At 42.6% G+C, this 22,795-nt stretch overlaps 1 protein-coding gene across 2 annotated transcripts in view; it reads right to left on the bottom strand.

The window, feature by feature from the left end:
* The window catches only part of plpp3 (phospholipid phosphatase 3), a 38,517-nt gene extending 17,377 nt beyond the window's left edge, over nucleotides 1-21,140 (bottom strand). The window contains exons 1-2 of one of the 2 annotated variants that reach the window (XM_042482916.1): nucleotides 20,563-21,140; nucleotides 1,510-1,667 (exon numbers count right to left, since the gene is read on the bottom strand). In XM_042482916.1, the coding sequence (XP_042338850.1) occupies nucleotides 1,510-1,667; nucleotides 20,563-20,701 (297 nt within the window). In that variant the 5' untranslated portion in view covers nucleotides 20,702-21,140. Of the gene's footprint in view, nucleotides 1-1,509; nucleotides 1,668-2,044; nucleotides 2,200-20,562 lie in introns of both variants that reach the window. The other variant, XM_042482922.1, reaches the window with a different exon arrangement.
* Between the last annotated feature and the right edge of the window lie 1,655 nt (nucleotides 21,141-22,795).

Below are 22,795 nucleotides of genomic sequence, written 5' to 3'. Positions count from 1 at the left end.
CGAGCGTGCATGTGTGTTAAAGGAATGGTGTCGGCATGGCAGCAGACGCCACTAATGAAACACAGCTGTGTGAGACACGCCAGCTTTGCCCACACGTGAACATGTGAGGGAACTAACTAACAGTCTCCTGGTTCCAATAAGCAGAAGAGCTGAGCTGGTACGGCGTTAGTGTGTGTGCCCACCAAGCTATACGACATCTCAGTCTGGGAACTGATGAGGGGGCTGTGCCGCAAAGAGTCTGAAGGCTGTAAAGATCATCTAGACCCGTGATACTCAATTTACAGCCGGCGGGGCTAATCTGGCCCCAGATAGGATGCCGCACGGACCCAAACCAATTTTTAATTCACAATAAAAGTAAAATGATTCAAACTGGGAATTGTTTTTGTACTTTTAGTATATATAGGGTCCCATAGTACATAAAACAGCATCAAAATAGAGCTTTATTTTATAATAACGTGCCACTGAAGGATCCTGTTTTCCAAAACTAAGTCCTATCTAAGCCCCTAATGTCCTAAAATCCACAAAACTTCCTAAAATCCTAGAAACATCCTAAAATCATCGAAATGTCCTAAAAGTTGAGAAATAATCTAAAATCCTAGCAATCCCACAATCTGAAAAAGTTCTAAAATCCTAAAAACGTTCCAAAAATGACCTAAAATCCTTGAAATATCCTAGACTCCAAGAAATATCCTCAATTTCTAGAAATGTTCTAAAATTAAAGAAACGTCCTGAAATGAAATCCTAAAAAACATGTCCTGCAATCCTAGAAATGGGGCTGCTGCCCATCATTTTGCAAAAGTGGCCCCCAAGCAAAGCAGGTTGAGTCTTCCTGATCTAGACTGACCACATGGCACTAATTGACACACACATACTGCACCACATTTCGCCGTCACATATTTCCACTAACTCTGACATCCTCCGCTCTAAAGTGCTAGTACTGAAGTGGAGCCATTCCCTCTCTGGAGCAATGAGGACTTTATCCTGTTGCTAACTAGCGAGATGCCTCAGGCTATCAGCGAGGCACGGCGGGCATGGGAGAGAGCGCTGACACATTCACCCGAAGTCATGTGCGGGGCGGAGAGGGCACGGAGTCAGGGTGCAGGAATACGAGTGGGAGGTATGAGAATGGACAAGGGGCTCGTAAAAATCTCTTTGGTCATTGGCATGCATGCGTCAGCCCACACACAACTGTGGCCTGGGGAGCCTCTCGCCACCCCTGACTCGTTTAGTGAAGTAATAAAAACAGGCCGTCACAAATGGCTGAGATGACTCAAAGTTGATACGGAAGAAGAAATTATGACGAAGGAAACATTAAAGGATGAAAGGGTAGGACATGTAGAGCACATTGATAGCAAAAGACTGGAGTGTTTTAGAAAACGCTGCATGATAGGAAATCACTCAAACTTTTAAATTCAGGGGTTATGTTAGTGAGGCTAATCGTATCTAAAAGTTAAAAAAGAATTTAAATTAAAAAGCAGCAAACAAAGGGAGGTGTAAAGGTCGACTTACAGAGAAGATGGCAATAAGAATGCCAACACCGCAAAGCATGGCATCGCTAATGGTGTCTCCCTCTTTTCGGGGGTAGCGGATGGACTCGTCCGAACAGTAAAACCCGCGCTGGTACGGCTTTATGGTGCTAGTCTCAATGATCAGGAAAGGCAGGCTAGCTACAAAAGACACAAGGAAAGAGCCAAGAGAGAGAAAGACAGGAAGAGGGAGAGAAGAAAGAAAAAGCACCAGGTCAGTGACACGGACATAAACAGGAGAGAACGGGGGGAGCACAAGGAGCACCCTGGCACCAGGGGATCATGGGATATTGCAGAAGTGGGTGTGGCTCTAGGCTGGCATGTATGGTCGGCTTAGAGGAGTGATGGAGTACTAAAATGAAATGATCATAAATGACTAATTATGACTTCCAAATACATCAAATTTTCACTTCGTCACAGCCACCAACATGATCCAGCGGCCCTCCCTGTTTCTGCCTTCAGTGTTCCCCAAGACCGAGCGCTCTTTGTGGTTTTTCTTGGGGGGGGGGGGGACTTACGGACACCGCGGGCAGTGTCAAGCCAACAGAAGTGAGCACTGAGGAGGAGACGGTGCTCTTCTTGTAGGGGTATCTCAGGCTGGAGTCACTGCAGTAGAGACCCCGCTGGTATGGACGAATAGCGGTACGGTGCAGAACCAGGCTGGGCAGCATAGCTACACACACACACACACATACATGAATGGATGTATGAATCCATGCGCACGCAGACACACCGAACACAAGGACTCATATCGCAACATATAGCAAACCTCACTTACCTGTAAGCTGGAAGAAAAAAAATCACATTAAAGCGAACATTAACAGAGCTTCACAGGTGTGTGTGAGCTAATGCCAACATTAATCAGGATGTTTACTCAGCAAACCTCCTCCTGTTGCTCCTGTTGACCGTGTGACACCAGGAGCGTTATTCTTTAGCATTACCCCCCTCCTGACAAAGCAAATACACACTGACATTCAGGACTACGGGTCCATTACTGGACACAAAAGAAACCCACCAACATGATGACTATGTCAATACATCGGGGGAACTTTAGTGTTGTGGACTGGAGTGCCATTCCAGGTGGAGTGCTGAAAAGTTAGGGCCGGCCCCTGGATGTCGAAGATTCGAATCATCAGTTTGAGAACCCTTAGTCGACTGAGATTCTTCAAGTCAAACAGGTTATTTTGTTTCGTTGTCACTGTGCCGTGTACTACTGGGAACATTTCGATTCCCAAATTTGGAGATTTTGAGATAACGCCATCGTCTGCCTGCTCCTTATAAACGGTGAATTTACCACTCACAGCAACTTAATACAATACAGTCTGGCTTTTGTTTGATATCTAGTTGCTGCAATACACGTTGCTGCACATTTCCAGTTTGTGGTTAACCCTTCAACCTCTCAAACTCTATATGGAAAAAAAAGGAATGAACAGTCGAACTTTTTTATTGAACAGCAAAATCCAAAAAACAGCTAACATTGTGACAAAATACAGGTTTTGTACGCATAATACAATGATAAACAGCATTTTAAATACTGATTTTTGAGGTTGGCAGACCGATATTATCGTGTTTCGATGCTTGATATGTTATTATTATTGCTGTGCAAAGGAGCTGACATTATTACACTGGAGCTAAACCTGAAAATAAATGACTGATTGCACGTAGTTGGCGATAATTGTTTTGTGACCGCATCGTTCCAGTGCAAAGGAAGAGAGGAGAGAAAGAAACAAGCACATTTCCGTAAAAAAGAGTGATAGCAACCAAGCTTGGAAAATTTGGTGTATTGGTTGACACAGATAGGCTAGCAGTTTCCCTCTGTTTCCAGTCTTTATGCTAAGCTAAGCTAAGTGGCTGCTGGCAGTATCCACTCTACAAACATGAGAGTGATATCAATGTTCTCATCTCATGACAAAAAACGAATCTCCAAACTTCCCACAGCCTTCACGAGGATCTGGAGGGGCTTGATCCAACAACCTTAACAACAGACAAGTTGAAAGCAGCGCTAGTTCAATTCACACCCACACTCTAATTCTAATGCAGGAGAAAATAAACACATATCTCTAAATCAAAGCACTACAAATACAGGCGTGCAAACTCTGGCTGGGACTTTCAAAGTTTTCCTTTAGGGATTTTAAAATGTGTGAATACCAAGAAAAACACAACTAAGCCCACCCAACTCTGGAACATTTTTCACATGAGAGCATGTTTGGCGTGTGTGCGTATGGCCATAGTAGCTCATAAATAGAGGGGGCTCAAGACACGAAGGCGTCCTGAAGACCCGCACACTGACACACCAACATATACATTCAACATCAGACTGCACAGAAACTGTTCCCACATGCGGTCCGTGTGGTTAGCTCACATCACAGGGATTTTTGACATTTGGGTCAAAGTCAGAAATCTGCTCATGAATGTTCCTAATGCGGCTGAGAACCGCGGCTGTTGTCTCACCAGTGACGGGGATCAGGAAGATTGTGTTACTGGTCTGTGCTGAAAAACAGCACTCACCAGTAACCATTCGCATGGACTTCTTAAAGACCTCAAAGCACACTTTCTTATGCATTCTTGTGGACACACACTCAAGGCTCTCACAGGCTCTTTAGCACCAGCACAGTGACATCTGCTCCCACTTGAAAGAAGAAAGTGTTGTCTCAGGTGTCAACGAGTCTATGTCCACACTAATATGACTAAATAGGAAAAATGTGCTGTTTTTCTTCTTTTTTTTGCATTAATATGTGTGGTGGTGGTTCATGACCACAGGAAATTAAGCTGTCTCCAAAAAATGAAGCTTTTTTCAAAAACGTTTTGAGGTTAAGAACGAACCTCACGGGCCCTGATACACCAAGCCGAGGGTCAGTTATTTGGGCAGTGTCGGTAAGCATCTAACTGCATTAGTTTTTGCTGTGTAGTCTGCCTTTTGTCGCCTGTTTATTTGACAAACCAAACATCTTAAACTTGAAAGTCAGAGACTCAAATCAGTCGGAGGCCCTCATTCAACTGAGATTGTTTCAGGTCGAGCAGTTGTTTGCAGATAAATTCCCCATTATTGGCACTTCAGTTTAGCATACAGGAAGAGAAACAGAGGTGAGGAAAGTAAACAATAACACCAACAACAACTATATTAGATTATTTATTTTGCTGTTAAGCTTTTTAGCGAAACGTGTCCTGATGGTTTGTGTAATTGTTCACAGTAATTTGTTCTTTCAACATGTGATTATGTTGTTAATGTGCTAACTTGATCGATCTTGATCATCTTCCAGTTTCCCTTTTTGAATGATGATTACAGACGACTACTATCTGCTGGTACGGACGGGTATTTCCTTTTACGCAGGCACAGAACAAAATGCTAGTTGGCGCGTTGGCTGTGGTCTTTGCGATGTGCTCACATGCAACTTTTTGGCTGAAACGCAGGCGACGTGGGGCAGCGCAGCAGGGGCCTTTCGTCGCATCGAGTTCTCTGAGGTTGTTTTGGCATGTCTGGACCTTAATGGAAGCAGACGGTCTCTCTCCAGTGTGTGGCAGAGGGCAGCAGCAGACGGGATGGCCGCTGAAGTAGACACCTGCACAAACAGGGTGCAGCGCCAGGGCCGGACAGGCTGCTGGTGGGCCCACACAGGGCTGGGCTGGGCTTTGGTGAATGTCTGAGAGCCGCAATGTCCACACAACAGGCAGGGTTAGCTCTGGGTGAGCCTGTTCACACAGAATCACAGGGGCAATGTGCGTGTCTGTTTTCTGTCTCGAGGCGTAGTGCCTCTATGAACTAACTTGGGTACAGTTTATACCTTAAACACAGAGAGAAGCTCCACGTATTAAGTCCATGAACAAAATGAGTTGTGTTGGGTAAACACTCAGCGGGGGAAAACAACTTATTCTGAAGTCGGATCATGCTCTCTCTTAATGCCAAACTCTGTTTTTCCATTTTCTTCTCCTTCCCTCTTTCCTTCTTCAACCCTCCAACTCTGGCCTACTTGTGGAGAGGGGATTCACATGCTAATGAGGAGAAGTGAAAGGAGGTCATGGGCTTAACAGACATGGGAAACACACACACACACACACACACACATGCAAACCAGTGCTTAAAGGCTAAACCGATCGGAGAACGACATGGGAAAATCAGTAGCTAACCAGCTGAAGGACAGAAAGAGGAAAGTGAGAGCGAGCGATTGAGCACCTCAAAACAATCTATTGAGAATTTATGAAAGCCTCTCTGTCCACACGCTGCCCAGACTTCAGAAGCCAAGCTGTTTTGTGCTGGCCCCCCATGCCAACTCCCTGAAAACAGCCTGGTATGTGGGCATACCACAATCACTTCATGAACCTCTCGGCACAAGCTAAAACTCACTCTAACCCTCATAGCCCATCTGAGCCTCGTCTGCAAACAGCAGTGTGAAGAAATATGACCTCTTTAATGGCAGAGGGATAAAGAGCGGGTGACCTTCACAGGGCCCCGCTGACCCAGAGAGAGAGGAAGAGAGAGGAGGGGGAGTGTCGGAGGAGGGAGAGATAAAAACAGAGTGCGGAGAGAGAGAAAGAGGTGGGCTGGGCTGTTGGCAAAGGCCTGCGGTGCGTCAGTGAATTAAAAAACAACTATTTTACAAGCTCTGTCATGAGGTCAGCGATGCCTGAGATTCTCAAACCTTCACTGGAGGAGGAGAAACACCTGTTCTGCTTACAAACTTTACTTCCACAGAGGAAACTAAACACAGGGTTCCCACGCATTTTCATGGACAAAATTTCAAAACTTTAAAGGAATGCATGATAATTATATAATATTTTCTTGCCATACTTGCCCAGCATTTTTTATACATGACAGATTCATACTCTGTTCAAACATAATTGACGCAAGCTGGCATACAAAAGGGAGATATGGAATTTGGGGAGAAAATGAAGAATCACCGGTGATTATAAACAAAAGTCACACACTGATGCAAATCGGAGCGATTACATCGACAGCAAAGGAAAATGAACGTGGAAGGTTATCCACCAAAGATTACAACAATTTTATTACGCACGACAAAATTCCTCAACTTTGTTAAAACTTTTGATTTTTACTAATTCCATGCCTTTTCCAGTCCTGAAAATGTGATTGCCATTACCATTCCATGTCTTTTCCAGGTTTCCCATAACTGTGATAACTCTTTAAATACACATTCTCACGTTATGTCAAACTATTTTCACCTCTTTTTTTATGTTTTTGCATTCCTGGAGAAGTTTTGTGTTCCGAGCTTTTAGAGCCAATGAGCCGCTGAGCTGCTTTTCAACAGCACAGAAAGGCGTCTGAGAATAACTGGAGCCTAAAAACCCTTTAAATCTAGAGAAGGAGAAAGAATGGGGAATGCAGCAGGAGAAAAAAACACATCCGAAGTGGGTGGCTTGGCGAATTTGGGGAACAGTTCTATTTGTCTTATCAGATCCTGTCATGCATTTCTCTCTTTGAGCATATGAGGAAAACCACTGCAGACCACTAAAGACTACTGAGCTCAGGTCACATAGAGAGAGAGAGAGAGAGTGTGTGTGAAAGAGGAGAGAGAGAGAGGTATTTCTTTGGCTGGTTGAATCAGTGTTTATATGCAGAGGTCATAGCAGGGCCTACTGTGTGTGTGTGTGTGTGTGTGTGTGTGTGCTGAACTTATTTTCCATCTGTAAATCCACTCACATGTTCACACTCCACTGCAAGGTAGACATGGTGGTATGTTTGCGTTTGTTGATATATGCTGTGCGTGCACATGTTTAGAAGTTTAAAGGTTTAGTGCCGGGACATTCAAATTTGCTAAAAGACATACGCCCCATACATATATTTATTTATGTAGTTTATTTGATAGTAACAATGTGAACTGACATAGTACAACTTCCACCTGTTACAAACAGGCTCTCCTGGAATGATAAAATTGTTTGTAGACTGTGTTATGCATATTTCTAGGAATTTAGGATGTTTCTAGGATTGATTATGGGCCATCTGCCACCCTATCACAGGCCAGATGTGGCCCATGGACAATAAATTAAGTAAGTAAGTTGAATTTAGCTCTAAAGCCAATTAATTGGGCATGAGCTGTATATTCTTTCTCACACAATCAAATGTGACACTTACTCTCTCACACACATACAAACACACAAAGCAAGCTACATTTATGAAGTTAAAGGTCCAGTATTGGCAGAAATTAAATATAATTTTCATAACTGTGATTTCATCAGTGTATACTCAGCTGACAATTAGAATTGCTGTGTTTTTGTTAGAATTAGCCATTTTTATCTACATATGGAGCGGACCCTCTTCTCTAGATAGGGCCACCGCCACTAGATGCCACTAAATCTTACACACTGGACCTTTATATGTATAGCTGTACGTGTGTGAGTGCGTATGCACGCATTTGTTTGTGTGAGAAAGAGATTATCCAGCCAGCACTCGTTTGATTGGATTTGGAGTTAAATTTGGTATAGCGAGTTGGCACTTAGATTAGCAGGACTAACGCGATTCAGTCTGATTTTTACATTCCCCACAGACTTAAAGGAAAGCAATGTGTTTCTTTTATCAGCTTGCTTCAGTTAAAACAAGTGAAGATTTGCATTTTCTTGCATTTCAGCAGCACTCATTGAATATCAAGCCCGTAGTTCCTCTGTCTTGCAGGGTTAGGATCAGCGATCTATTATTTTCTCTCATAAGACCGACTGTACTTGCCAGAACAGGACACAATAACTATTCTTAAGGCAGCTAAATCTCTGCGTCGTTCAAAAGGTTAATTCCCCTTGACATGGCACTAATGACCCTGTAGATCAACACCTGCGTGCCTCCTGAGACTATAGTGGCAAGCTTCCAGTTCTCCCATGACTCCCTCGCTCTTCTTTCTGTGTCTCTATTGACATTTTAATGAGCTTTCATGGCTTTCAGGAGCAGAATTAGAATGATATCGTGATTATGGGGAGCGAGCTGGAGTGTCAGCAGTCAGTGTGAGAGGTGAATGGGAGGCGGAGCGCGGCAGAGGAAGAGGTATTGTGGCGTGCTCTAATGGAGGATTTCCTCCTCCTGTCTCTCAAGCACAACATGTGACCCGTCCTGACAAGGAGTGGGACCAAGAATTCAGAGGAAGGTTAGACAGGGCGGAGACCAAAGGGGACTGGACTCCATAGACGGACCAGTCAATCAATCAGACTTTGTCTTCTCTTTTTCTATGAATTTTCTCACAGCGCTACAACTATTTTCTGACATTAGTTGCAACCAAGGACTATTACAAGCCAAATACAAAAAGGATGTTTAAAAAACACATTCCCATCTTTAATCCCTTTACATAACATCATCTCAAGGAGGAGACACTTCTCGCTAACAAACCATGAAACAGCCTGATCTTTGTCTGTGTTGTTATGACACCTGGCTCATGTGTACAGATCCATTACCTTCACTTGTCTATTTCAGACCAATCCCAGTCTCTTGAGGAAACCTTTGACACACTTCTATCTATTAGTACTAGCTCCACATCGACACACACCCTGCAACATAACCTGTCGCTAAAGGACACTCTAAAGTAGCCTAAAAAGAAGTATGCAAAGACATTATGTTGTGGTTATTCGATATGTGTGTGACTGTGTGTGTGTGTGTGTAGAGAGGGAGAGACAAACAGAGAGTGTGTCCTTGTTCAATTACTTGCATTAGCAGAGCCTGATAGTCCATTAATGCTCTCTTCCAGCAACAAGTCCCAGTGTAATTGCATTGTGTGTGTGAGTAGTGTGAGCGTGTGTGTTGTTTGACTGTGTCTGACAAGAACAAGGGATCAGAGAGAATGAGTGGCTCAGCGCCAGGTCCGCTTGTTGGTGGACATTGTTCTGCCAAAGCGAGGGCAGGTGAGCAGGGAGCTGGCTCAGTGGCAACAGCATGTGGGGAGAAATATTTGGGAAGGTTTCTATGGAGATATTTTATATATAGCACATGTTAATAGTATAGTTCAGATCTTTTGAAGAAGGTTTCTATGAGGAATTTATCCACAGTCAGTGTATCAAATACAGTAGATGATGGCCAGCATGTCCCCATTTTGGAGAAGCAGACATGAGTACTGACACAGAAGCTACGCAGTGTACTGCTTGGGGGGGGGGGGGCTCCACTGAGAAAAACAGTAATTTTACCTCACTGAACACAGGAGCTGCTGGTCTCCTGCTGACTTGATCAGTTTGATTGTTTGTTATTGTGTGACTTTGGTGAATCAGAACTAACACTGTTTAAAAGTCACACAATAACACAAACAGTCTACCTAACAGCTCCCATGTCCAGCAACGTTAAATGACTGTTTTTCCACAGTGGAGTCTGGCTTTGAAGACAGCATTTCAACAGCTTCAGTTCTTTGTTGGAAATCGTTAATGTCAAGTTGAAGTGGTGAAAATATACTAAATATAGTGTACACTTAAACAGATATTGATTCTTTTCAGTTGAGACCTTTTTTAGGTGGCGAAATACATTTTGTTGCTGCCTCCCCTCCACAGGAGTACATTGCTTAGCTTCAGTGTCAGTACTTCTGCTGCTTCTCTAAACTGGGGGCAAGCTGACCAACATCTACTGTAGTTAATACACTGACTTTAGAAAAGTACCTCATACAAACCCAGTTCAAAAAATCCAAATGTCACCTTTAATATATATTTACATTTAGAGAGGGCATACGCAAACATGCCCACACTCATCAGCCTTCAACCAAAACACTCGGTGACCTCTGGGGTTTTAAATACGGCCTGCCAAGCAGATGCCTTGGATGTTCTGAAATTTGTCACACATCCAACACTACACAGCGCCACAAGCCCACACAGTTCACTTTATCTACAGGTCACTGAAGCCGTGAGTATGTGTGGCCTTCCAGACACTTGGAAATGGGGTGCATAGGTTAGCTGAGGTTCATGACAGGCCCTGGAAGTAGCTACAAGGCCATGGGTCAGAGGTGAGGGATGTGACATAGATCTATGATTATACTGTAGTATACAAGAGCACATGACACTGTAACACTGCCTGTTGTATCTGAGAGTGTGCGCCTGTGTGTGTGGCTATGTGGGTGTTAAACTGGATTACTGTGGTTCCACTGGCAACTTCAGCAAAGCCTTTCTCAAACATTTTTAAGTTGTCGACCACAAAGGGCTTTAAAAAATGCTTGTGCAATCCAAATAAACAAACTCGGCTCCGTAAAAACCACCCAGGTTTTTACGTCTAATCGCTGTTTAGGAAAATATACATTTATAATAAAAACATGCATGAACATGCACACATGTACACTGATACAGATGTTTGGCCGCAGATATCAGCGCTTTGTTTCCAATAGCTGCTGATGTGTAGCACACATGTACAAAGCTCACCAGTACACAAACACACACACAAACACAAACACACACACACACACGAGTGGCTGAGGTCAGCAGAGTGGTGCGCAGAGTGAATCCCTGTCCTTTTTCCCCCTCTGTGTGAATGCTGCAGCGACCGGGGGGCCGCTGGCTGAAGCATGTGCTTACTCAGAGAGATTTTATTCACAGGAATAAATGCCCTTTTTTTACACACACAGGCATCTGTTGGGACACTCTCTAGGGGGACTTTTAACAGCAGGCACCTGCGAGGGCAGCCTCTGAATGCCGCCTCCTGGCTCTGTGTTGCTGTTCTGGGCACATTTGAAGAGATGTTGGATTCAACACTGTTTTGTGATAAATTAACTCAAGTCCATATTAGCAAGAGGAGGATATTTATAATGTGTTTTAAAAAGATCAGTTACAGCTCATCAAGACATTCCTAATGCTTGGCCACACTGTCTGTTGAAAGAGGACGAATGCACAGCTGCTCCAGTGCAGGGAAACTTGAGCAGCGCCCAGGGGCCAGATCAGGCTGGATGGTTGGTTGGGTGGCTGGCTGGCTGGGTGTTTCTCTGTTGTTGCCATAATGGCATTATTATCCCCTGGAACAAAAGCCTGGCCGCAGAGAAGAGGGCTGTAGAGTCTTTGAAACCTGATGCCTTTCTCTGGATAATGCTCCCCTAAACTTCACCCACTACATTCCTCCATTTCTCACAGTCCTTCACCTCATCCTTAAATATCCTGCTCACCTGGCAAGACTCTAACAGCGAGCAATTCACTTGCAATTGTGCCTAAAAATTGATACATGCAAACTAATTTAGGAGCACAGTGTGCCAGTAATAAAAAAGGCTTTTTTTAACTAGAGGCCATTTAAATAGAAATGACAGATACAGGAAGTGGTAACACTAACTGCGACAGTAATTTTATCACACAGTCCGACAGATGACTTTTGGTTGTCCATTTGCCACACTGGCGGGTAAATGTTAGTACCAAACTAGTCATGCAATTAAACTATGCTGAGGCTGAGTGTCCATTGTGTTTTGGTGTCTTCAGGGCAGTTGTTCCATTCTGAATGGACTGAATTTGAAGCATAGAGCTTTTATTTTGAAGTATGCTTTCCTGCTGTAGAGTTTTTCAATTTTGTCATGCCTGTGGGTTGTCTTCTTTGAAAATAACAAAAACATTTTTCAAAGATTAAAAACAATAGAGGAAAAAGAAAATCTACCAAAAAGCCCAAAGTTTTTCAAAAATCACCAAAACATTTCAAAGAAAAGAAAACCTCCAAAACGTTTTAAAGAAAACATGCATGAGTTTGGAGGGCATGTTTTGGAGATTTTTTTTTTACTACAGAGGTCTGAACTAAGCCCCAAGCCCCTTGGTAAAAAAAAAAGTTAGCATAGCGTTCTGATGGGCAGTATTCATCTGAAGACAATAGGTGGTAAACTGGAGCAGCAGTGTGAATGTCCTGCATTAGTATCACCGGGAGCCTCTTCAGTCAGCCTCTCTCTGTATGTAAACAGGATAGGGCTCAGTGGCTGCAGCACAGATAAGGCCAGCGCCAATAAAGATGCTGAGCTGATTACTGCCCAGTGCTGGCCACAGCTGAGCAGATTAACACTGCAACCCACAATCCAGTCAACAGTACTGCTAGAAGCAGCAACAGCCATTAAGCAGTGACAGATACTCAAAGTGGCCTCGAGTGACCAGCGAGGAAGGAGGGTCTCTCACTCTCTCATCTTCCCTACCTCGTTCACTTTTTCCCTCCCTCCATTTTATCCTCCTTCTGTCTGCCACTGGCCTATTGGTCCTCGTTAACGAAACAAAGAGCGCTGAGATGCATCAAAAGGGGCATTGTTCTCAGTGAAACAGTGAAATCTCTCTGACCCCCCAACCCCCCAATCTCTGGATGCGCACAGCATGTGCACACACACAAATACAGAGGATTGTAGTGGGCAATGTAGTAAGAGAAAGTGACAGACAGAGGGGCCTGTGTAGCAGCAGGGAGGAGGCCCCGGAGAGCACAGTGTGTTTGAACAGAGGGATGTAATAATGGAGCCTGCAGCTCTCAGCCTGCTGGCAATGATGAACCACTGCTGTATTAGGTCATCTGCAACTCTTACAGACACTAAAACCTGGTCGGGCTAAAGCTAGTGTTGCTTTTGCAGAATATTTACACAATGAGATTTTTGATAAACAGTAATCAGTAATGTGGAATTTAGGACTAAGTGGGTAAAGGCAAATAATAGAACAGCTAGAACAGTAAGTTCATAAAATTACACTTTTGTTGAAAAGCAGCCTTTAAAACGACAAAAAGACAACACCCACAATATAACGATTTGCAAAAATATTTTCACAATAGTCCAATATCCATAGATTGCCCAGCTCAAAGCATAACCATGTATAGTGACTGCTTTTTCATATGACCCCAGAGAGACAGCTGTGTAGGAGTAACAAACCTCAGAGTTGGGTGCAATGGACAATCAGGCATTCATGGATGAGCTCATTGCCCACACATAATGCCAAAAAATATTCAATTACAACACCCACTGAAAACTCAAACACAAGCTTAAACAACCAAGAATGACTGCTAACAAGAGTTTATCGCAGGGTGCAGCCCAGTAATCCTGATTTATCTAAATAAGCAGTTTGAGGGTGTTTACCTAAGAGGGATATAATCATAGATGAGAGAGCAGAGAGAGAAAGAGAAGAGGAAAACAGAGGCTTTACTACACTATTGTTGTCAAAGTGTAAACTACAAGCTGTTCTTCATCTATTGTCAGAGTTTAGTCTTTTATTGTACAATTTAATTGTTTGCCGGGATGGAGACAATGGGGAAATGAGTTAAGAGATGAATGTGTCTGGTTTGTATACCGGCATAAAGAGACGCAGTCATATCAGTCAATCTGATGCCTTCGGCTTGCCTACAGGAACCGCATGGGACACACACAAACACACACATGCACACAAACTGAGTCACAGATGCCTCACACGTGCTACCCACACACGCATTGCAGAAATAAGCGCACGCATACATAGACTGCTTCACCCCTCAGGCCTAAGAGTCCATGTAATAATATCTCTGGAGGCTCTCTCCCTCATAAACCTCACGGGACACACACACACCTCTAATCGCAGCCCTGCTCAGACAAAAACCCCAAGGGTTTGTCATTTAGCTCATGCACCAGCAGAAAAACAGCCATAAGTCACAATGACAGGCTCAAAATGTTGCACACACACAAGTCTGGCCACAATAACACAACAACACTACTCTCCATCAAAATAAACACTAAAATGCACATTTAAAATTCCATACATTCTTCAAGGACTTAGCATCCCTATGGCTATGGGTATTGTCATGAACATCAGCTGATCTTTATCTGATTACATAATCAAATGATCTTCTGCCAGAGGACCCTCCTCACCTTCTTCAGGGCCCAGACCTCTCCTCGTCCTGCAGCTATAACACAGACACACACCACAGGCTACCCCCTAGAGCCACAGATAACACACAAGCATACATGCAGTGATGTAATCTTATCTTAAATACCATACCATACACTGTATATTGACTACAGTCAGAGCTGAATCTGATGTTATGTATTCTTTTGTGTGTGTCCACTGAATGTCTGCACGGAGCCCTCGGCTGGGTTTGAGAGCAGCAAATGTCATATGGAGAGCACTGCAGGCACTTGTTCTCTTTGCTGTCTGACCTTTGACCTTATATGACAAACAGAAGAATAGACTGACAAGGAGCATCAACAGTGGGACATAGAAAATTCAAACAACTTCAATACATGCCCTCTATAGATCCACATGCCTTCTGGGAGCTTTTCTGTTGACTGTTATAACACCCAAATTAGTGATGCTTGACATGAAGACCTTCATGGAGAAATGGCTATAATGGCATGTTTTTCTGTCCTTCTGAAAGGCTCAGTATGCATTCTGTAAAAAGACAGTTGACTGTGAAGTCTCATTGCCAGGTCCTCAAATAACAACAGGTTGGTAGATGGGGTGAACCACCAGCCAAAAGCTGATATTTGACTGTTCTCCAGAGTTACATACTGCACCCTCAAAGACTACTCTCACTGCTAGAAAGAATGTGTTTTAAAAAAACTAGTCTGTCTTTGCAATAGAAAAATGCAAATACTTCTGAAATTGGTGCTACATGACTTGAGAAAACAGAGAAAAAGGAAGTTTTTGCTCAAGAGGTAGAAAACCTACAACTACCAGGCTTTTACATCAATCTGGGTAGTCCAGATCACTCCTCTCCTCAGTTTCCTCTGCTGCTGAACACACCGACTCAGAGCTCCTGAGAATATTTGCCCTCAGATTAAGGTCGGCAGCTTTGGATTGGAGCCTGTGTTTGGGTTTCTGTGAGGGCCTCCCACTTGCTGTTTGATTACAGTTTTCTACTAAACACTTGGCAAAAACTACTTTGTTTGTTGTTGTCAGGCAGAGAAGTTTCTTCGCACACACTAACCCCCATCTTATTAAATTTAATTTCGCTTCCAAAGCTCTTTCATGCCATTTCTCTCCATTAGTGCAAAGCCAGTTAAGAAGAGGGAAGACAAGCTCAAGTGGAGAGGGAGCGCAGAGGGAAGAAAGGGGGAGGACTGGGCTGTGAGGAAAAAAATGGACAGGATTTCATTTCACAACCACACCTACCTCCGACCGACACTACCTTTCCGTTTCCCACCCTTTCCTGCGCACACTACGCACATACACACACACACACACAGCGTGCCCCCTGGTTCACTCACTCCCAAAATTGCACCAGATGTCACATCAAGAGTCTTTGGCCAAGGCACTACAGCCAGATGAAGAATTTGAGAAATTCTGGAAAATATTTGTTGAGCGGCTCAGGATTGAAGTGGCTGAGGCCTGGAGAGGTAGAGGTTAAACCTCTCCAGCTTTAATGAGGGGCTGTGTGACTGACTGCTGTAATGCTATAGCAGCTAATGGAGAGGCAGGAGATGGGTCAAAGCCATATAGGGTTAATGCTCCAGGGCCAGTTATGAAGCCGATTCCCCGGGGCCAAAAGGTTACACTGCTCTCGGGCTGCTAATAACAATCTCCACCTCTGTCGCTCATGGAAAATCACGTCACTAAACACCTGACTGCACCGCAGATCACACTGCGAAATCTGACAAGTTGATTTAACAATACTCTCGGAAACCGATTGCCTTGAAAAAGGAGAGTAAATTTAACTATAAATATTAATTAATGTGTACTTCTTATCTAAATGTTAAGTCTACTTGAAATTTATCTGTGTTTACCTAATTTTGTGAAGTTGTTGCAACTTAAAAATGAAAAGCGAAATGACCTTGTCCTTTGTAAGTATTAGCAACTTGGGTAAACCAAGAAACTTGATCATCACAAAGATTTTGGCGAAGATGAAGTTAAGAGATCAGCGAGTTCTGTTTTCTTAACATGTTTAGGAATACATAAATATGATTGACTGGTATACTGAATCACGACATCTTAGAAAAACTGATTTCATTAAACTTGTCATTTCTAAGTTGCCCAAAAAAATCACAAAATTAAGTAAATATGACAAAATTTTAAGCAAATGACAATCACGTGTTAAGTTAATACAAATTAGGACTAGTTATTTTTACTTCCATTATTTTAAGGCAATCAGTTTCCAAGATTTTTTTCAAGTAAATTCAACTTTTCAGATTCTACAGTGCAGAACAGATAACAGGAAATGTGAGAAACTGATGGAAAAAGGCATATTTTGCAGAGTTTTTCAATCAACCTACACAAGTGAAAGTCAGTGAATCGAGTCCTGGAAAATCCATGTTTATATTCTGTTTAATCAAGGCCTGCAGTTCAAACTGTGTGTGGCTTCCAAACCCCGACACTAATGTATGCACCAAAACACACAATGCATAATCTCCTTTGTATTGTGTGAAACTTAATCTGGGTTTAGGTGAGGATACTTTTAGAAGAATGTTTTCCTGCTTTCACAATAAACATCCACTTTTAACTGCTAACCGACAGCGTGTAGCCATGTTCAGGAGAAGTGCATGTGAGACAGAGAAAAGGAGAAGAATGAAATGTCGCAGTCTGCGGTGAAGTTTGTGTATTTATAGCGAGTGTATGGTGTGTGCGCTCCTTATGGCGTCTCTAAATCAACTCTGCTGCTCAGTGAGAGTGGAACTTGAGCCAAAGTGAAATCAGCAGATGATTCTTGGGCTCAGCAGCCAAAATCGTACACTGTAACTCCGGTCCCAGCAGTTAGGCGGTGGGTGAAAGTCATTTGTGTATATATTTTTTAATCACCATTCAGATCCCGCTGTGTTTATGCATCATTAGCTACTATTAGCAGAGGCAACAAAAGGAGGGGCCCATTTTTAGTTTGTACACATGTGTGTGATTACAGATGGCCTCAGATGGCCTTTATGCAAACAGAATAATTATCCGTGCCGGAGGGTGTGTGGCTCTGGGGCAGACTGACAACCTGACAGTCCATAGAAAGTTGTCACTGCACCTTGGGTGTGTTAATAGCACCAGCTGGCAGATAGAAACTAATTAAAGGTAACCGGATATTTATGCATGAACTAGCTATACAGCGTACACCAGTGGTTCCCAACTGGTCTAGCCACAGGGTCCAGATTTCTCATTAGTCAATAGTCCAAGGTCCACACCTAAAATAAATCAGCACGTGTTCATTTTTTTCACTAAATGTAAACATGTGGGCTTAGAACACTATGAAATAAAACATAATGGAAGAATAAAGTGCAACTACTTAAAACGTGGTATTATAAATAGCACTGTAATCACTTCGAGACCATTGACAATAACGCTGCACAGAATGTTATCGGCCTAATTAAGGTCGCATGATTGTTATTGGATTTGAAATGAAATATTGGAATCGCCCAACATGCTGATTTCTGCTGAATCACATGTTCTCTTTACTTAAAGAGAACATGTACAAGACATCAACCCTATATTGAAGTGTTTTTCGTATTTTGCATAATGAATGAATATTACATATAATGTAAAGCATTGTATCTTAAGTCTCCATCTACTGGTGAGCCATCACAATATGAATATGCATAATATTCTGTTAATTCCACTACAGAAGAAACTCAATGATCACTAAAATTAGGTCGGGAAAAAAGTGGATTTATAGATATTGGTAGGCGCTCGGGTATTGGGTTGTTATATATATCGGCAAAAAATCCAGTATCGTGCATCCCTAAGCCAAATAATACCAAGAGCAGGGCAATAAATAGCTGCTATACTTGGAAAAAAAGGTAGCTTGATGAATGAGGCTCTTAACCAACTCTATAGGTCTGTACTTCAAAATAAAGTGTTTTTTACAAACATGACATATTCACAAGTCACTTGCAGTCCACTCAGAATGGACCTGCAACCTACTTTTGGACCACGACCCATCAGTTGGGAACCACTGCTGTACATCACTCTTTTCTGATGCAGAGCACTCTTCTGAGCTTTCTACACACATTCCTCATTCAGGACCCCCTGATTTTCTCCTTCTCTCTTTTAACCCAACTGTCCCTCCACCCACTGAAACCCCCATGTGCAACCCCCACCAACACCACCATCAAACCACTAAAGTGGGGCAACCAATCACCACTGAGCAGCCAGATTGTGTTTAGCATGACAAAGGAGAATCTGTGAGCCCATTTGTGTCTGTGTGTTTACATGCATGTGTGTGTGTGTGTGTGTGTGTGTGTGTGTGTGTGTGTGCTCCTGACACGGCAAAGAGGAGCTTTTACCAGAGAAGGAAGTTGGTTTGTGCAGGAAATTCTCTCCACATGCGCTCAAAGCTCATCTACATTTACATGTGTGCAGATGAAACATCTCTGTCTGAGGTTCTTTAATAAGCAAAGCAATATAAAGCCACTGGAAAACTCTGCTTCTATTACACGGCACTTAAAGAGAACGTGGGGTTAATCTGCACCATTTGTAACATCCTGGGTGATAAAACCCTGTTCCTGTGTGGCGATGGTGCATATTTTATTACTACTGTTGATGCCTCAGTTTCTCCATATAAAGCTGCTGGTGTGGCTCCCACCTGCTCCTCTAATGCCCGGTCAGCCACGCGTCCCGCCTCTCCATCTCTGTTAGATTGGAGCGGCATTCCCCTGCCACAACACATGCTTAAGCAATTATTCCACGCAGTCCCCTGGACAGAGAGGGAGAAAGAGGGCTAGACCGAAAGCCGGAGAGAAAAAGAGAGAGAGGGAGAGAAAGCAATTTGAAGTGGAGTGATCAGGGGCAGCTGGCCAGGGATTTGCAGGGTTCTGGGGGAGAGAATGTGTAGAAGTTGAGCGCAACTCCCATAATCCTTTTCTAAAAGAGAGAAAGGAGAGACGGAGGGATTGAAAACAAAGAGGAGAGAAAGGGGGGCCACTGGAGCGAGGAACTAAAAGGACTGGGATACAGTGACAACGGCCAAAAACAAACCGGCTATCAAAGCAACACACAAACTGCACACTGAATCCGAACGCTTGCAGAATAACAAGTAACACGCAAACTCACAAACAAGTGGAGCAAATCCGAGCGGTAAAAGACCACTGACATCTGTGACACTTTCATCAGCTGCGAATCAATACCGTAATTGCACTTCGATTTTGTACTTGAGCCACTTTTGTATGGACAGATCTAGCTGGAATGGCACCTCAGCAGGGTTTGGGGTCAGATAAATGAGGTTACGAGGGCACAGGTGGGGTGACACAGGACACATAAAACTTTGAAACCCGAGAAAATTAGCTTGAGTTCACTCAAAAACATGGAAAAAGGCAATAAACAACTTAACGAGAAATGACCCAAACATTAGACACAAGGAATGAGTTAAAAGTTATGAGAAAATAACCTGAAAAATAGCAAAAAGTTTTAAAAAGTGACCTGAAAAGAAAAGATAAAAATGCTTACATATAAGATATACACATACATTGTGTAACATAATTTTAAATATATAATGATCAGAACTATAGTTTTTGGGGCATTTTCCCCTAGTTTTTAAAAATATTTTCTTGTAATTCTCTCTTTTTTTTACACATTTCTTGCATTTTGCAGGACATTTCTTGCCAATTGCTGACAAAATCACACCAATTTGTTCAGGTTTCAAGGGTTTAAATGTTTTTGACAGGCGTCTGAATGCAGCACAAGAAACGTGATGTTGATCCAGGTTTCAAAGGGTTAAAGGGCAATAAAAGGGCAGGTTACAACACTTGAAAACATTTATGCTTGGGGCATGTTGGTAGGAGCATCTAGGTCCCAATGATGCTCTGTAAACTTGAAAATTGATCGACAGATGATGTGATGACAACAGTTTCATGTTGCTGTCTCAGTAACATGCATGTGTTAGACAATCACAAGAATGTCAAAGTTTCTCTTATATTAACTGATAAATGCCATGTTTGGGTTGTTTTATTTGAAGACTGCACACTATAAACACCATTTTTAACAATGTGAAAGCCTTAAATGTTTTGTGCCGCGCTTCTCCAGCATGGGTTGGTGTGTTGGAGCTGCATGATAAGGGGATGTTACAGATTAAGTTGTCTTGTGGTGACAGATAACAGGCAATACTTTTAAAACGATAAGGCTTTTACTGCCAACCATTAGAAAGCGCGGGTTAATCTGTCTGTTGTTTCTCATTTTTTGTGTGTGTGTGAATTCAAGGTGCCATCGTGCAAATCAGCTGATCTGAGCCCAAAAAGTAAACAATTCAAATTAAACTCTTTCATAAACTTACCGAGTAGAAGACAGAAGATGTCGAGCGCTATTAGCAGCTTCTTCTTACTGTTGTCAACACCATTGTTGTTATTTAACGTAGAGGTTCCTCCGTTCCTTGTCTCTTGTGCCATTGCTTTCTCATACATGTACTTTTGCATTGGAGAAGTCCCCGTTTCAGCTCAAAATCCCACACCACGCGGTAGGTAGGTAGGTAGGTAGGTGAAGAAAGTCTGTCTCAAGTCCTTAAAAGAAATGTCATGCAATTCAGCAGGGAGCACGCTTCCCTGCGCGGAGGTCTCGTAAAGTTTGCTGATGTCTCGTTTTACAAAAAAACAGATTAAAAATATGATTGTGATGTGGTGAACGGACCCGCGCCACGGACTCAAGGAAGAAAAAGTTTGCCTGTGCTCGTAATGAATGGAAAGCCCGCTCCCCTTTATCTGTCGGTCTTGGTTCAAAGACTTGGAGTGAGTTGCGCTGCGCACCGACAGCCGCTCTTGTTATATCAATCCTTCTTCTCCTCCTCCTCCCCCTGCTCTCTTCAAGTTCCCCCAGCAGCTTCAAGGCTCAGCCCTCTTCCCTCTTGTGCTAGCGGTGGGCAATAACCTCCATCGCTGCATGGAAAACTTTCTGAGACTGGTCACTAGTGGGGGGGAAACGGCATTGCAGGGACACAGCGCCCCCGGTGGTTCCGTGAGGTATGACAGGCGCACTGGAGTTATAGTGGAGCGTTTCAGAGTATGTAATTGGAGATGGGACAAATTCATTACAAAAACAGCCTTTTCCCCAAAAAACTGTGGCATTGCTAATCTCATAAATCTCCTCAGTTTGACAAGACGAAGGAACGACCATCATTGGACACTTGCAAAACTCTCAGTTCTATGAAATAGTTCATTGAAATATGAATTAGATTTTATTTTTTTAATCTACCTTTAATAGGACATTTTTTGTGTATTTTGCCAATACTTTAATATAAGTCTCTGTGTACTCTGTATTCTGTAAGTGTCCATACAAAGTATATACAGAAGTTCATGATTCATCTTTTTTTGTTGCGTTATTTGCTTTTCTGAGAAGATGTGTTATAAGGACTTGCTTCTAGAGTTGGTGTTGTAAAATTGCAGATTTATCAGAGGAAATTTTAATTTGATCACTTTGATTACTTTACACGTTGGCATGTATTTAAAGAGAAAGGGTTTAATCCTTTAAAAAAAACTTGCTACGAAAACCTTTTAATAACAGCTTCTCAAATGCTTCCCAATTTCAAAGAGGACTCTTGCCATCTGCACAAAATAGCAGCAGCAGTTCTGAGTAATACTGATACTATAATGATAAATTAAACTTACACTGCCATCTAGTGGTTAGATATGAACAACTCACCTCAGTCTCGCCTTCCTGGCAACTCCTGCATCCATCATTTCACCAGCCCAGTCTGGAACAGAAGGTAATGGAAGATTATTACAATTAAACACTTAAAAATACAATCTGATTTGATTCAGTTTAAATCAGGGATTGATGCGATAGATATGGGGAGTAACAAATAAGATAAATATGACACGAAGTGTAATTTGACTGCAGAGACAACGTCAACAGTAGCCTATGGGATGCACCTGTTTGTGAGAATAACAATGAAACTGACTGACCAGTTTGACAGCCAATAGAAATATAGACTTGTTGACACTTGAAACTGTTCTGATGGCCTATGACTAGGGATTATGGATGCAAAACAAAAACAATAATTCATCCATGCATGCTCTTCCGTTAACGTTTCATTCCATATTTTGCAAACAGTGGGTGCTGTCTTTCAGAAGTATTATCAGGGCCGTAATCAAGTAACTTTGGGGACAACCGTTTTCAATCTACACCCTTTGCAACCCGACCCTCAAGGGGAGTCTGAGGGGAAAATTCTCCCCAAGAGAAAATTTTAGAAACTCAACAGCTACACTAACCATTTTATAACATTAAAAAAATGAATAAAAATATCTTAGATCACAGGTTCTGAAAGTTTTGATGACTGAGTGACATTTTAGGAAGCCAGCATACGATTGAGTACCATACAGGACAGGCACACATACTGTGACTTTTTGGGTGACTTTTTAATTACCCTTTTTATTACATTTTTATTAAATACTAACAAAAACTAAATCAGTCAACAGCAATACAGCCCTCATAAAACTCTTACTACATTCTAGTTTTCTACTTTTGGATACATTTGAAAGTAATTAAAATGAGACACACCAACTGCACAAACCACA

Source organism: Plectropomus leopardus, chromosome 3, assembly GCF_008729295.1.
Source record: "Plectropomus leopardus isolate mb chromosome 3, YSFRI_Pleo_2.0, whole genome shotgun sequence".
In the NCBI taxonomy this organism is placed as follows: domain Eukaryota; kingdom Metazoa; phylum Chordata; class Actinopteri; order Perciformes; family Serranidae; genus Plectropomus; species Plectropomus leopardus.
This window is presented reverse-complemented; position numbering and strand designations above follow the sequence as displayed.